At 36.1% G+C, this 16,975-nt stretch overlaps 1 protein-coding gene across 7 annotated transcripts in view; it reads right to left on the reverse strand.

Annotated features, from left to right (window-relative positions):
• The window catches only part of SESTD1 (SEC14 and spectrin domain containing 1), a 157,817-nt gene that overhangs the window by 29,607 nt on the left and 111,235 nt on the right, over nt 1-16,975 (reverse strand). For all 7 annotated transcript variants that reach the window (XM_023259511.2, XM_045034077.1, XM_023259512.2 and 4 more), the window contains one exon: nt 6,994-7,116. In XM_023259511.2, coding sequence (XP_023115279.2) covers nt 6,994-7,116 — 123 coding nt within the window. The remainder of the gene's footprint in view (nt 1-6,993; nt 7,117-16,975) is intronic.

Raw genomic sequence — 16,975 nt, forward strand, 5'->3', positions numbered from 1 at the left:
GAGCGGAGAAAAGTCAAAACAAAAAAGACCAAAAGCAAGTAACACTAGAAAGGACTAGAGAACATCACCAGAAACACCAACTCTACAAGTAACACAATGACAATAAATTTGTATCTTTCAGTACTCTAAATGTAAATGGACTAAATGCTCCAATCAAAAGACACAGGGTATCAGAATGTATAAGAAAACAAGACCCATCTATATGCTGCTTACAAGAGACTCATTTTAGACTGAAAGACATCTGCAGACAGAAAGTAAGGGGATAGAGAACTATTACACTAATTGTTCATCAAAACAAAGCTGGAGTAGCTATACTTATATCAGACAAACTAAATTTCAAAATAAAGACTGAAACAAGAGATGAAGATGGGCATAATTAAGGGGTCTATCCACCAAGAAGATCTAACAATTGTAAATATTTATGCCATCGTGGGAGCACCCGAATATATAAATCAATTAAAAAAAAAAACTCATTGATAATAATACCGTAATAGTAGGGGACTTCAATACCCCACTGATAACAATGGACAGATCATCTAAGCAGAAAATCAACAAGGAAACGATGGCTCTGACACACTGGACTGGATGGACTTAACAGATATATTGAGAATATTTCATCCTAAAGCAGCAGAATACACATTCTGCTCAAGTACACATGGAACATTCTCCAGAATAGGTCCCATACTGGGACACAAATCAGCCCTCAACAAGGGCAAAAATACTGAGATCATACCGTGCATATTTTTAGACCACAACACTATGAAACTTGAAATCAACCACAAAAAAAATCTTTGAAGACCATGAATACTCGAGGATTAAAGAACATCCTACTAAAGAATGAATGGGTTAACCAAGAAATTAAAGAGAAAATTAAAAAGGACACGGAAGCCAATGAAAATGATAACACAATAGTCCAAAACCTCTGGGACGCAGCAAAGGTGGTCTTAAGAGAGAGTATACAGCAATCAAGGCCTTCCCAAAGAAGAAAGGTCTCAAATATGCAATCTAACCTTACACCTAAAAGAGCTGGAAAAGAACAGCAAATAAAGCCCAAAACCAGCAGAAGAAGGAATAAAGAGCAGAAATCAATGAGATCAAAATAAAAAAAAAAAAACAAAAACAGAACAGATCAATGAAACCAGGAGCTGGTTCTGTGAATGAATTAACAAAATTGATAAACCCCTAGCCAGACTGTAGTAAAACTCTACTCTCCACTTGTGAGAGTGCAAGTAAAAAACACAACACCTTAGTATTATGAATAGTTTTGACCCTGTGGACCCTATAATAGAATCTCAGGAATTTCTCTTCCCAGAGATCCTCTGGCCATATTTGAGAACTACTGGACAAGTTAGTTAATGATGCAAAGAAAATTGGTTATGTCCATGAGAGGGGGTGGGGGCGGACAGGAGCCTACCTCACACCATACAATATTAAATTTCAAATGAATTAAAGGTGTAAATGTGAATAATTTTTTTAAACAAGATTAAGAGAGATTGATTTAAAGAAGAAAATACTACTTGAGAAAAATATCACTACGTTTTCAAATAGAAAGGAATTTCACAATCTTCTCCACAGTACTTGCAAATTTAGTTTATGCTCTAAATAAATAGAACCAATTCTTTGAAAAAATGAGTAATGATACAGAGTAAAATAGTAAAGTAAAAGATTAGCGCCCTGGATCAGTATTTCTTACAGTGAGATCTATCTACATCACAGTGGGGTGCCTGCATGGCTCAAGAGGTTAAGTGTCCAAATTTGGCTCAGCTCATGATCTCGCGGTTCATAAGTTTGAGCCCCGCATTGGGCTCTGTGCTGACAGCTTGAAACCTGGAGCCTGCTTCGGATTCTATGTCTCCCTCTCTCTCTCTGCCCCTCCCCCACTCATACTCTGTCTCTCTCTCTCTCTCCCAAAAATAAACATTAAAAAAAAATAAGTAAAATAAGAAAACTTAAGTTCCACCCTGATCTACTAAATCAGAGTCTGCTGGTATGTGGCTCTGCAACAGCAAGTTTAACAATTACTTCAGGGGACTGCTATGACCACTAGGGTCACAGAACAACCATACTAAAGCTGATTTTTTCCCCTAGTTTGAACTTAGAATATAAGGGCCCTAGTAACCAGAACAAGGATGCAAACAAAACTAGTCTGGTTCATGAAATTAACAACTGAAATTAAAGAAACTCTTATCAGGAACTGCACCTGTCCTAAAAAAAAAAAAATAATCAGTCTCCCGGGATGTAAGGGAAAAAAAAAAAACTGTCGTGCATGTGCACGTGCACGTGCGCTCTCTCTTCAAATTAATCAAAATGTTTCTTTCTAAGAAACAGAATATAAAATTTATAGAACACTGAGTGAACAGGCTGCCTTCGGCTCAGTTTTGGTCATCCTCTGGTCTACCTCTTATAAACATTTAACTGCACAGAAAAGGATTACTTCATAGAAAAAAAACACATCAATTCCAAGACATTGTAATATGGATGCAGGCGGCAGATAAGGAATGAGCTTGAATGCTCACATACTAGGACAGAGGGAGTCATCGGGATTGACACTGGAATCATGTGGCAACTGGTGGTGATGCACAGCTGGTGAAATAATGGGTATTTATGCTTTTACCAAGAAATACAAATCCTAATTTAGGCGGAGAGAAACACTGCCAGCTCACTGAAGGCTAATATGTTCAGGAGAAGTGGGTGTTCACTCTTCATGTACATCTGTTTTGCTGCTTACTAGAAGGCACAACACAACAGTCTTCTCTTTGGAAACCAGAAGTCAGCACTGTGAGATGGGGGATACAAACAGAATCCTAAAGCATCAGAGATTTATGTTTTTGCATATCCCTATGATGTGCTTTTACTTGCAAAGAGAAAAAGAAAACTTTTAATAAGACAGCAGATCATAAGCTAATATACTCATCCTGCATCAATCTGTTCTCAAGGTGACAATGTAGTGCCACTTATTGGTTTAAAAAGTGCAATTCTCTTTTGTAAACATTTAGAATGAAAAATTTCAAATATATTAAAAACTGGAAAAAACAGTATAATGAACTCTCTGTGCCATCTATTTTCAGTGCCTATCAACTCAACTCATGGCGAATCCTGTTTCTTCTATACGTCCATCCTATTTGTCCTCACCCCCCAATTTTGAAACTGTCACACATCATTTAAAATGAGATCCATAATTAAGTCATCAATGATTCTTTTCTTTGAGCACCATGTCTATAAATGCAAATATCAATATATATGCATATGTCCTCAAGTACTAAGAGGACAGAAATGGAAAAAAAAATATTATCTATTATCTTAAGCATATCAAATCCAGTAGCTTTCTCTGAGAGTGAGCTAGTGAGCAAGACAGAGAGAAATATAGAAAGGGACAGAAAGAGAAGTACAGAGATGCAGACAGAGGAAAAAGATTTTATGAGTATCAACCCAGCTACCCATTCATCAAAAAAATGCTCTCTCCCAGTTTCTTCATGTATAAAAATAAGGTGATGGTATTATTAGAGTAGTCTAAAAGATTGGGGGACCTGGGTGGCTCAGTCAGTTAAGTGTCCGACTTTGGCGCGGGTCATGATCTCACGGTTCGTGGGTTTGAGCCCTGCATTGGTTCTGTGCTGACAGCTCAGCGTCTGGAGCATGCTTCAAATTCTGTGACACCCTCTTTCTATGCCTTTCCCCTGCTTGCATACTGTCTCTCTCAATAATACATAAATATTAAAAAAAAAATTTTAAGAATAATCTAGATCATTTACAATTCAAAACTTCTGGAATTTGATATTGATTTCATAGAAGTAAACAAGTGCACAAGTAAACAAGAGCCATTCATAAGCAATGTGTTTTTTGGGTTTTTTTTTAGTTTATTTTTTGAGAGAGAGAGAGAGGGTGAAGCAGAGAGAGAAAGAGAGAGAAAGAGAGAGAAAGAGAGAGAGAGAGAGAGAGAGAGAGAGAGAGAGAGAGAGACAGGAGAGAGTGCAAGCAGGGAAGGGACAGAGAGAGAGGGAGAGAAAGAATCCTAAGCAGACTCTGCACTGTCAAAAGAGAGCCTGAGGCTCTCTCAAACTCACAAACCGTGAGACCATGACCTGAGCCAAAATTAAGAGTTGGATTCTGGGGCACCCGGTTGGCGCAGTTGGTTAAGTGGCCACCTTCAGTTCAGGTCATGATCTCGTGGTTCATGAGTTCCGGCTCCATGTCAGGCTCTGTGTTGACAGCTCAGAGCCTGGAGCCAGCTTCAGATTCTGTGTCTTCTCTCTCTGCCCCTCCATTGCTTGTGCTCTCTCTCAAAAAATAAACAAACATTAAAAGAAAAAAAAGAAAAGAATTGGATGCTTAGCAACTGGGCCACTCAGGCACCCCAGCAATGTGTTTCTTTAAATGACTTTCAAACTTTATAAATAAAAATACAAAAATAAAAATCTAAACACGAGAATCTCTATGTATACCCTTTGTAATTTCATCCACACTATATGCAATATAAAATGAACTTTTCAATTCCTTTTGTGAAGTTCTTCATAATAGGTATATAATCCAACTTCTAACTATAATTATTCCTCTTGACATCTTAAAAAAATAATAAAATATAGACAAATCCTGTCTTTAGGACCCTCATGTGTCACATATCTTTATTTAAAAGATTTTGCAGATACTCTTATAACTAAATCCTCTAGATGAAGTCTAGAATGTTCTATAGCAAATACTGTTTTCAAGAACTAAAGAAAACCCTGTTTTCAAAGGACTAAATTAAATTATAGGATAACTAAATTATAGGATAGAGTTAGACTATAGTAACATGCTCTAGAACAATCCACAGGGTTCAAATGAGTCATAGTTTATGCCAAAAATATCAACAGCATTACGTTATTTAAAAAATGCCAAGAACATCAAAGGTTATAAGCTAAATACAAATTATTCAATTTTTTTTAGCATAAAAGGAAAACACATTATGTTGGAACCTGTGAAATGTATAAAATACACATATTTTTTTCAATTACAGGATTTCATTTTTAAATCTCTTACAAGTACTAATTAGGAAAATTGCTGACAATATATACACTATCTTTAGATAATTCCAAATCCAAATCTTGTGATACCTCTTGCTTATACGTTATTCAGTGAGTTTACAAATTCTATAGAGAACAGTGTGTATTTTATCTGCCAATACTGCAGATTAGTAAAGCTGATTTGGGGAATATTATAATGAAAAAAATATAAAAAAAACTAAACAGAATGGTATGTATTAAGAAGGAAAATAATTACATCAGATATTGTTAAAATACACCTTTAGTAAAGAGCCAATGATACTTGGTCAACAATTCAAATTTATTCCTGAGAAAAGCATATTCAACATTTATTCTTTAATCTCATTTAGTTAAAATATACATTTACTAATACAATTATTTTATTTATTTGAGAGAGAGAATGCCAAACAGGCTCTGCACTGTCAGCACAGAGTCCAATGTGGAGCGTGAACTCACAAACCACAAGATCATTACCTGAGTCGAAACTAAGAGTCAGGAGGTTAACCAAATGAACCACCCAGATGCCCCAACTAAAACTATACAACTTAAAAAAAATTTTTTAATGTTTATTTATTTTTAAGAGAGAGAGAAACAGAGTATGAGCAGGTAAGGAGCAGAGAGAGGGGGAGACACAGAATGTGAAGCAGGCTCCAGGCTCCAAGGTGTCAGCACAGAGCCCAGTGTAGGGCTTGAACTCACAAATGGTGAGATTATGACCTGAGCTGAAGTTGGATGCTTAACTAACTGAGCCACCCAGGTGCCCTTAAAACTATACAATTTTTATTTATCACTTCAACTGGGGAAGATGTAGGGGAAAGAAAAAAAACTGGATGTTCAGATAACCTGTAAATCTCATCTGGGTCCAGAGTTTAAAAGTATTTTTGATCAATTTTTTTCAGTTCTCTATTATCTATAGATCCTAGTGATCAGGATGCACGCTATAGTCACCCCTGAACACATGACCTTTTTTCCAATTAACACATAAATCCAATCAGAGTGTATTCTGATCACTTGGATTTGTCTTTTTGGGGACGTTGGTTGGGGGGGGGGTGCTGGCTTCTTTTATTACCTATTTAACGGAAAGATGTTTTATTCTTCATATTATATGTAAGGTTGAACACTGTGTGTGTGTGTGCAAACTAATCAATTTAAGCTACATAACCTACAAAAGTAGAAATTAATGTATTTCAGTTTATTTTTCCAATTTTCTAGTCAATCTATCGAAAGTACCATAAGAAATACAATTTGAGGGAAAAAAGGGGTGAGCTAATTGATCCACAACTGAATGATCACTTTCTCAGTAATGAAGAGCTAACTCTAACAAAGCAGGGGCTTAACATATATCAACTTCCTCCATATACAAGTTGTTCAATTTTAAACCCTTTTGAACAATTATTATCTATAATCTGCCTATAGATTATTTGCTAATTGTATAACTGTGATTTGATCATCCCCTTCACAGATACAAACGAGAGCCTCTGAACGCACAAAGAATAGAAAGATATCCTGTACCCTCTGCAATCATTTTCCATCAGTTGTGACTAATGCAACAATTCTGGAATTACTCTCAGGCATTAATTGCACTGTATATACCCTAATAAGACAGGGACAGCCTCCCTGAGGATTTAAGGATCATAGTTTCTGTCGCAGGACTACAGATGAAGATTCTGTTTTTGTACTACCACTCTTTATTCTGTCACTGTAATTTTTTAAATTTCCCATGAATTAAAAAATTTTCACATGAATTATGTTTCTATAAAAATATACAATTAAACTGGATTGGAGCCAAACGCAAAACCAAACTTCCAATGAATACATAGTAAGGAGTCAAAATGTACCTTATGGCCTCTGAATATTAAACATACTATACTTTATGTCCTGTGCTAAAGTTTACAGCAACTTATCTCTTAGTACCACATATGCTGATTATGCACAGTAATCACAGCACTGTAACTTGCAGAGGAAAAGCACTCACACTGTGCTGACTCTCGATCTCCTCGTGCTTTTGCTGCAGTGCCTGGGAGGCCCGGATGGAGTCTCCAATCCCCCACTGGGCTCGTAGTTGTTCTGATCCAGGCCCTTCAAGCCAGTTCACAACCTATAAATGAAAGTTGAGATGAAACAATCAAAAGCTTCCCAAACATCCACGGCTTTCTCCTCCCAAAGTTCCTAAAGTATTTTTAATTTAAATTATATTGTAAAGGCAATAAATATTTCTTTTGGAACTATATGGCCATAATCTGACAACTTTTCCAAAATCAAAATTTGAAAGCATGTACACTACAGCACCTTAGGGTTTCAGCCATCTGATCATCTGCCAGGCTAAAAATGTAGAATGCCCCCATAAAAGAGGATTAAAAATTAACATATGATAAGAAATAAAAGAACTATAGGATTTAGAGTTGTAAAGGATATGAGAAATGACACTGGTCAAATTTCTTATCTACCACTTAAGAAAACTGAGTTTCAGAGATTGACTTCCCAAGGTAATATAATCCATTCTTAAAAACCTAGGACACAAAAAGCCATGTGTCCTGACTCATAGTCTTAACGTTCTCAAAATACTGCTAAAACTAAATTAATTAACTAATATGAAGCTAAAATACCATTTTTCTCTGTTTGAAAATTAAAAACTGTAGTTTTATACTACTAGAGTACACAAGAGGGGTCCTGGGATGAATAAACATGCAGACCCACAGACCATCTGAGCTCCCACTGGTACTGCTCAGTAGGATGTAAGGTGACGAACTAAGTTTGCCAGAGCAGCATCAAATGTTTTTCTTCTGCCAAGTCCCTGAAGCAGTCTAACAGTTCAGGCATAAGGAGATGAGATCCATATGGGATAGATTTGGGGGGCACTCTGGAATCAAAACTCCATACCCCACAGTGGTCATGCATACTATAAAAGTCCTAAATTCGGAGCACCTAGGTGGCTCAGTCAGCTGAGCGTCCGACTCTGGATTTCAGCTCAGGTTGTGATCTTGTGGTTGTGAGACTGAGCCCTGCAACGGGCTCTATGCTGACAGCATGGAGCCTACTTGGGATTCTCTCTCTCCCTCTTTCTCTGCCCCTCCTCTGCTTGCACACTCATGTACACTCACTCTCTCAAAAATGAAATAAAACTTTAAAAAAAAGTCTCGAATTCAAGGATGCCCAAAGTTATGCCTTCCATCAAATATTAGTTCTCCCCGTCCAGACCCAGAATAATTTTTACTATAAAAGCAATGTTGCCCACTAAACACAGATGACATTCCAAATTTTACATGTTTTCAAGGAAAGAGAGCTAGAGAGTTAAGCAAAGATCAAAGTTTCATGCAGAAAGAGTAAAGAATTGTGTTAACTCTTCACCCAGAAACACACACACACTAAAACTATATGGACACAGTAAAATAATTTTAACAGAAAAAATAATACTATTATCAAGTTTTACCTGTTACTAAATTAAGGAATTCAAAAACAGATGTACGGTTATGCCCCAAATGTAAACTTAAGATAGCTCCTAAAAAGTGAATGACAGTATGTCTGTAGCATAATATTACAGACCCTGGATAGACAGGCTTACCTCAGAACTTTATAACAAAGTATTACAGACCCATACTGCATTTCATTATTATCAGGTTAAAATTTATTCCTTCAAAAATCTAATAGTTCATGTAATTTTTAGTAGTTATATAAAAGTACATCATAGGGAAAAATCATATATATTTCTTTCAATTAAGTTTTCACATGCATTGCATTTTCATATTACTCCAAATTTAAGTGCTACATCTAATCCTTACAGAGTACAAGGAATTTCTATCCTGTGTTGCTCACTTAATATTATACTATAAAACTATAATGATTTTCTATGTGGCTACAATTAAAATTTTCAGTAGCTGCAAACTTATAAAAATTTTTAATGTTTGTTCTTTTTTTTTTTTTTTTTTTTTTTTTTGAGAAAGAGAGACAAAGCATGAATGGGGAAGGGGCAGAGAGAAAGGGAGACAGAGAATCCAAAGCAGGCTCCAGACTCTGAACTGTCAGCACAGAGTCTGACGCAGCGCTCAAACTCATAGACCTCAAGATCATGACCTGAGCAAAGTTGGACACGAAACTGACTCAGCCACCCATGCACCCTGCAAACCTCTGTTTTTAAGAAGACTGACCTCCTTGCCTGCCTTCCTCCCTCCCTCCTATCTGTCCAACCAACTATCCAATCAACCCACCCCTTATTAAAAGCTGAGTAATGTATCACATGTATCACTTCAAATACCACTTTTAAGACTCCAGGTATCTACCGTTGAGAAATCTTTTATATGCCCTAAATGTAAACTTAGGGTGTGTGTGTGTGTGTGTGTGTATGTATGTATGTATGTATGTATATATATGAACTTTTCCATATATATATATGCGTATGTGTGTGTATATATATGTATGTATATGTATGTATGTATATATATGTATGCATGTATATATGTATATATATGTATGTATGTATGTATGTATATGTATATACATACATACATATACACACACACATACACATATATAGAGAGAGTTCATATGCAGCATTTTTTTCTCTAATTCTATGTTATTTGCCTAGGAAACATTTTCAGTAAAGATCTTGAATTCAATGACAATATCATGTTAGTATACATTATAAAATTGCTCTCTAAAACATGTTTCTATTGGAACATCCAAGTAATTAAAGTTTTAACTGAGCATAACCTGTGCAAAGTGTACAAACTATTGCTTTTAAAATGCTTCTGCCAAACTGAACAACAGAAATCTCTCCAGGTATATTTTTAAATATTATTAAGATTGAATAAATTGCAAGTGTTTACTAAAAGTATGTGATCTTTAGTGAATTCTATCCTCATGTTCTTTGCCCATTTATGTTCTACTTTCTTAAATATTAATATATTTTCAGCTCCTTAATTTCTCTTTACAAGGTTTTAATACTAGGAAGCAAAAATTTAAAAACAAAAAATGTCAGAATATTATTCTGTATTCATGGAATAGCCTTCAGTGCTTTAATTTTCTTGGCTAAACTGTTTTCAGAGTCCTAAGTTCATCTGCAAACCCTTGCTCTGAAGTCCTTTTTGGAATACGATGCTTTGCTCCTCAATATCTCTACTTTTCTGCTTTAATCTTTTGTATGAGCAGTCCTACTAGTACCCTAGGATAGGGTACTAGGGTCCTGTTTTTCTCTGTTGGCCTATGGAAAGTATCACTCTTTCACAGAGTAAGAAAGCACAGGGCATGAATTTCAATTCTGAATTCTGGCTCTGCTCCTACTAGTAGAAACACTTTGGTCTGTCCATCTTTAAAATGGCATCTATGCTACATACCATACAAAGCTGCTGTCAGGATTATACCAGTCATTAAATGTAAGACACTTACCACAGTAGATAAATACTAGTAATTGTTTCCTTCTTTGCATTTCCCACTTTTCTGAAGAAAAAAGCCTAGCTCCTCTTTATTCAGTCTTTTTATTAGGTTTTTAATTTTAATTCCAGTATAGTTAACAACAGAGTATAATATTAAGTTCAAGTGTACAACATGGTGTTTCAACAATTCTATACATTACTCAATGCTCATCATGGTAAGTGTACTCTGTAATCCCCATCCCCCCCATCTCCCCTTTGATCATTATCAGTTTGTTCTCTATAGTCAAGAATCTGTTCCTTGGTCTTTTTTTTTTTTTTTTTTTTTTTTTTTGCCTTGGCTCATTTGTTTCTTAAATTCCACGAGTGAAATCATATGGTATCTGTCTTTCTCTGAATGACTTATTTCACTTAACATTATACTCTCTAGCTCCAATCATGTCGCTGCAAGCAAATGGCAAGGTTTCATTTTTATGGCTGAATAATATTCCATTGTATATACACCACATCTTCTTTATCCATTCATCTAAGGATGGACTAAGATCCATCCTTGGGCTACTTCTGCAATTTGGCTACTGTAAATAAAGATAAATTTATTGTATATGCAATAAACATGGGGGTGAATGTGTCCCTCTGAATTATTATTTTCACACTCTTTGGGTAAACAACCAGTAGTGTGGTTATTGGATCATAGGGTAGTTTTATTTTTAAATTTTTGAGGATCCTCCATACTGTCTTCGAGAGTGGCTATACCAGTACAAGAGGGCTCCTTTTTCTCCACATCCTCACCAACACTTGTGGTTTCTTGTGTTTTTGATTTTAGCCATTGTAACAGGTGTGAGGTGACATCTCATTACAGTTTTGATCTGCATTTCCCTGATGATCAGTGAGGTTGAGCATCTTTTCATATGTCTGTTGGCCATCTGTAGGTCTTCTTTGGAGAAATGTTTGTTCATGTCTATTTTTTAACTGGATTATTTGTTTTGGAGTGTTGAGATGTGTAAGTTCTTTATATATTTTGGAAACTAACCCTTCGTTGGATATGTCATTTGCAAATGTCTTCTCCCATTCAGTAGGCTTTTAGTTTTCCTCATTGTGCAGAAGCTTTTTATTTTGATGTCACCCTAATAGTTTATTTTTGCTTTTATTTCCCTTGCCTAGAAAAAAATGTTGCTACAGCTGATGTCAGAGAAACTACTGCCTGTGCTCTCTTCTCAAGTTTTTATGAGGTCAGGTCTCACACTTCGATCTTTAATCCATTTTATTTTTGTGTATGGTAAAGAAAGTGGTACGGTTTCATTCTTTTGCATATTGCTGTCGTTTTCCCAACACTATTTGCTGAAGAGACTGCCTTTCTCCCATTGCATATTCTTTCCGCCTTAGTTGAAGATTAATTGACCATGTAACTGTGGGTTTATTTCTGGGCTCTCTATTCTGTTCCACTGACCTACGTGTCTATTTTTGTGCCAGTACCACACTGATTACTACAGCTTTGTAATATAACTTGGAAGACTAGAATTGTGATACCCCGATTTTGTTTTGAAATCTTGAAAAAGATTGCTTTAGCTGTCTTGGGGTCTTTTGTGGTTACATCCAAATTTTAGGATTGTTTGTTCCAGTTCTGCGAAAAATGCTGTTGGTATTTTTGATAATAGCTACATTAAATCTGCAGATTGCTTTGGGTAGTATAGACATTTGAACAATATTTGTTCTTCCAACCCATGAGCATGGAGTGTCTTTCTATTTCTTTGCACCATCTTCAATTTCATTCATCAGTTTTTCATAGTTTTCAGGGTACAGGTCTTTCACCTCTTTGGTTAAGTTTATTCCTAGATATTCTACTGTTTCTGGTGCAACTGTAAATGGGATTGTTTTCTTTATTTCCCCTTTTTACTTTTTCATTATTAGTGTATAGGAATGCAACAGATTCTGTACACTGATACTGTATCCTGCAACTTTACTGAGTTCAGTTATCAGCTCTAGTAGTTTTTTGGTGGAGTCTTTAGGGTTTTCTACATAGAATGTCAGGTCATCTGCAAATAGTATTTTACTTATCAATTTTTTTTAGGTTGTCTAATTACTGTGGCTAGGACTTACAGTACTTTGTTGATAAAAGTGCTGAGAATGGACATCCTGGTCTTGTTCCTAACATTAGGGAAAACTTTGTTTTATCACCATTAAGTATGATGTTGGTTGTGGGTTTTTGATATACTGCCTTTATTACATTGAGGTAGGTTCTCTCTAGGCCTGTTTTGTTGAGGGTTTTTAACATGAATGGATGTTGTACCTGTCAAATGCTCTTCCTGCATTTATTGAAATGGTCATATAGACTTTATCCTTTTACTGATGTGTGGCCATTCACTCTTTACAAAGTTTCACATCTGTATTTTACAGGAAGATCCCTGAGGTTCTTAACAAAGTCCCTGAACTGTTTCATTCAATATTTTAAAAAATGGAAATAAAAAGAAGAAAAAAAAGTCTTAAGGACATTTATGTAAACATTTTTAAACAATTTTCCATTTCCTTTTGGGAACTCAATTCTCATTGATTGCTATACATTACGAATACAGACATAAAGATAAATATAAAATGCTAAGGGTGGAATGAAAGCCTCCCAAAAGTTTTTAACTATTAATAATGCATTATATGTTATTTTTAAAAACCTAAAGTATTATTTAAACATTTAAACTATGATTTTAGAGTATTCTACAAACAAAAACAGATTAATATAAATCATGATAACTGAGGAAAAACAATTCATTAGCATGAAACTTCCAAACGGTCATAAATTTAAAAATAAATTTTAAATAAAGCATACATACACCTGGTGCAAAAAATGTTACATACTCAAGTGCACATATAGTTTTAATGTATGCTGAAAGTAATTTTCCTTAGTATGCAACACCAGTAATGTAGACACAGTAAATGTGACTATTTCTAACAAAAACAATGCAAATGGAGGTTGAGGACCTAGTAAACAAGTCTATTTAAATGCATTAATGATGGTAGTTTGCCAAACTAGGCTATAAAACTTAATTTTAATCAGGATATCTTGCTCAATCTGAATATTGACTTACTGCAAAAACAGTTTCATGCCCAATCCATATCAACGTGACCCCTCAAGTGGTTACACTGATATGCAAAGTATAACCTTGGAGATGTGCTCTTCTAAAAAAAATTTTATTTAATTTTTTAAATTTACATCCAAATTAGTATATAGCGCAAAAAATGATTTCAGGAGTAGATTCCTAAATGCCCCATTTAGCCCATCCCCCCCCCCACAACCCCTCCAGTAACCCTCCGTTTGTTCTCCATATTTAAGAGTCTCTTCTGTTTTGTTCCCCTCCCTGTTTTTTATTAGTTTTTGTTTCCCTTCCCTTATGTTCATCTGTTTTGTATCTTAAAGTCCTCATGTGAGTGAAGTCATACAATATGTCTTTCTCTGACGAATTTTCCTTAGCATAATACCCTCTAGTTCCATCCATGTGGTTGCGAATGGCAAGATTTCATTCTTTTTGATTGCTGAGTAATACTCCATTGTGTATACGTGTGTGTGTGTGTGTGTGTGTGTGTGTGTGTGTGTGTGTGTGTGTGTGTGTATCCATTCATCCATCGATGGACATTTGGGCTCTTTCCATACTTTGGCTATTGTTGATAGTGCTGCTATAAACATTGGGGTGCATGCGTCCCTTTGAAACAGCATACCTGTATCCCTTGGGTAAATACCTAGTAGTGCAATTGCTGGGTCATAGGGTAGCTCTATTTTTAATTTTTTGAGGAACCTCCATACTGTTTTCCAGAGTGGATGCACCAGTTTGCATTACCACCAGCAGTGCAAAAGAGATCCTCTTTCTCCACATCATCGCCAACATCCGTTGTTGCCTGAGTTGTTAATGTTAGCCATTCTGACAGGTGTGAGGGGGTGTCTCATTGTGGTTTTGATTTGTATTTCCCTGACGATGAGAGATATTGAGCATTTATTCATGTGTCGGTTGACCATCTGGATGTCTTCTTTGGAGAAGTGTCTATTCATGTCTTTTGCCCATTTCTTCACTGGATGATTTGTTTTTTAGGTGTTGAGTTTGATCAGTTCTTTATAGATTTTGGATACTAACCCTTTATCTGATATGTCATTTGCAAATATCTTCTCCCATTCTGTTGGTTGCCTTTTAGTCTTGCTGATTGTTTCCTTTGCTGTGCAGAAGCTTTTTATTTTGATGAGGTTCCTATAGTTCATTTTTGCTTTTGTTTCCCTTGCCTCTGGAGATGTGTTGAGTAAGAAGTTGCTGTGGCCAAGATCAAAGAGGTTTTTGCCTGCTTTCTCCTCAAGGATTTTGAAGGCTTCCTGTCTTACATTTAGGTCTTTTGTCCATTTGGAGTTTGTTTTTGTGTATGGTGTAAGAAAGTGGTCCAGGATCATTCTTCTGCATGTTGCTGTCCAGTTTTCCCAGCACCACTTGCTGAAGAGATTGTCTTTATTCCATTGGATATTCTTTCCTGTTTTGTCAAAGAATAGTTGGCCATACGTTTGTGGGTCCATTTCTGGGTTGTCTATTCTGTTCCATTGATCTGAGTGTCTGTTTTTATGCCAATACCATACTGTCTTGATGATTACAGCTTTGTAATACAGCTTAAAGTCTGGGAGATGTGCTCTTAAAATCTACCATGACAAATATTTGCAGAGGCCAAAAATGCATTGACTATATAACATTCTTTCCTAGCCAGGCTGTTTTCTAAAGGCTGCATGAGAGAATATGTGGAAGACTGTGGGGTCAAACTGGTCAGAAGGACATGTCAAGGAAATGTCAAGCATCTGACCTGAAGAACTGGGAGAACTGGAGCATAGCCTCCCGCTGTACACTTATGCAACTAGGAGTGTATCCTATTTTCCACCCATGATTCCTTTTTCTACAAAGGAAGAAAAGCACATGGATGATCTTAGAAATAACATTTGCAATGCTGGCAGTAATTACTGCCAGAGTAAATAATGAGAATAACGACAGCATATTTCAGTGAAGTGGCATCAGCTCCTTCCCAGAGCATGTGAAAATCTAATTTTTAAATGTAGTAGCAGCAGCAGCATGGAGAAGAACCTCTGCATACCACATGATCTCTTAATGCCACCAATTTAAACTGTGGGGAATAAATGATAATTACATTGGTTATTACCTGTCATAGAGTTTCTTAGAGCTATTGATTTCTCTTCCATAATGCTGTCAATAATAAGACAGTACAAAAGAAATTTGGAAAAATTCTATTTTCACTAATTTAACATAAACAGTGATACTCAACTTTATGATTATCTTTATACAAACAAAAATTTTTTTTCATTTTCCCCAAATTTGCAAGACTATAGACAGTACAGTTTATGCTCTGTGTATGCTGACATGATCAATACACATGACTATATAGCTACATTTACGTAATGATTCTGGCTAAAGAAATAAATCTTTGCCTAAGATGTGACCTGTGAAAAATAGAGAGCAGAAACCATTATATGAAGATTAATGTTCTATCCAATTAATGTGTAACTCACATAAAGAAAATGAATTGTAATAAAGGTTATTTGTTTTTAACCACAATCTCATTACCATCATCACCATCATAAACACCATCACCTCCCTTCTCTAGTTTCTTATCCAATTGGGCTGGTCCATCATTTTAAAAATGCATGTGCCTGAAAAGATGTTCAGCGTCACTCCTTATCAGGGAAATACAAATCAAAACCACACTCAGGTATCACCTCACGCCAGTCAGAGTGGCCAAAATGAACAAATCAGGAGACTATAGATGCTGGAGAGGATGTGGAGAAACGGGAACCCTCTTGCACTGTTGGTGGGAATGCAAATTGGTGCAGCCACTCTGGAAAACAGTGTGGAGGTTCCTCAGAAAATTAAAAATAGACCTACCCTATGACCCAGCAATAGCACTGCTAGGAATTTATCCAAGGGATACAGGAGTACTGATGCATAGGGCCACTTGTACCCCAATGTTCATAGCAGCACTCTCAACAATAGCCAAATTATGGAAAGAGCCTAAATGTCCATCAACTGATGAATGGATAAAGAAATTGTGGTTTATATACACAATGGAATATTACGTGGCAATGAGAAAAAATGAAATATGGCCTTTTGTAGCAACGTGGATGGAACTGGAGAGTGTGATGGTAAGTGAAATAAGCCATACAGAGAAAGACAGATACCATATGGTTTCACTCTTATGTGGATCCTGAGAAATTTAACAGGAACCCATGGGGGAGGGGAAGGAAAAAAAAAAAACAGGTTAGAGTGGGAGAGAGCCAAAGCATAAGAGACTGTTAAAAACTGAGAACAAACTGAGGGTTGATGGGGGGTGGGAGGGAGGAGAGGGTGGGTGATGGGTTTTGAGGAGGGCACCTTTTGGGATGAGCACTGGGTGTTGTATGAAAACCAATTTGTCAATAAATTTCATTAAAAAAATAAATAAAAAAATAAAAATGCATGTGCCATTCTGTTTTTTTTTATCATACCCACTGATCCCATGTAGTGAAGTATAAATGCTGGATGATCCCATCACCTGTGTTCTCTGTGCCTGCACCTCAACATCTAGCTA

This window comes from Felis catus, chromosome C1 (assembly GCF_018350175.1).
Source record: "Felis catus isolate Fca126 chromosome C1, F.catus_Fca126_mat1.0, whole genome shotgun sequence".
Taxonomy (NCBI): domain Eukaryota; kingdom Metazoa; phylum Chordata; class Mammalia; order Carnivora; family Felidae; genus Felis; species Felis catus.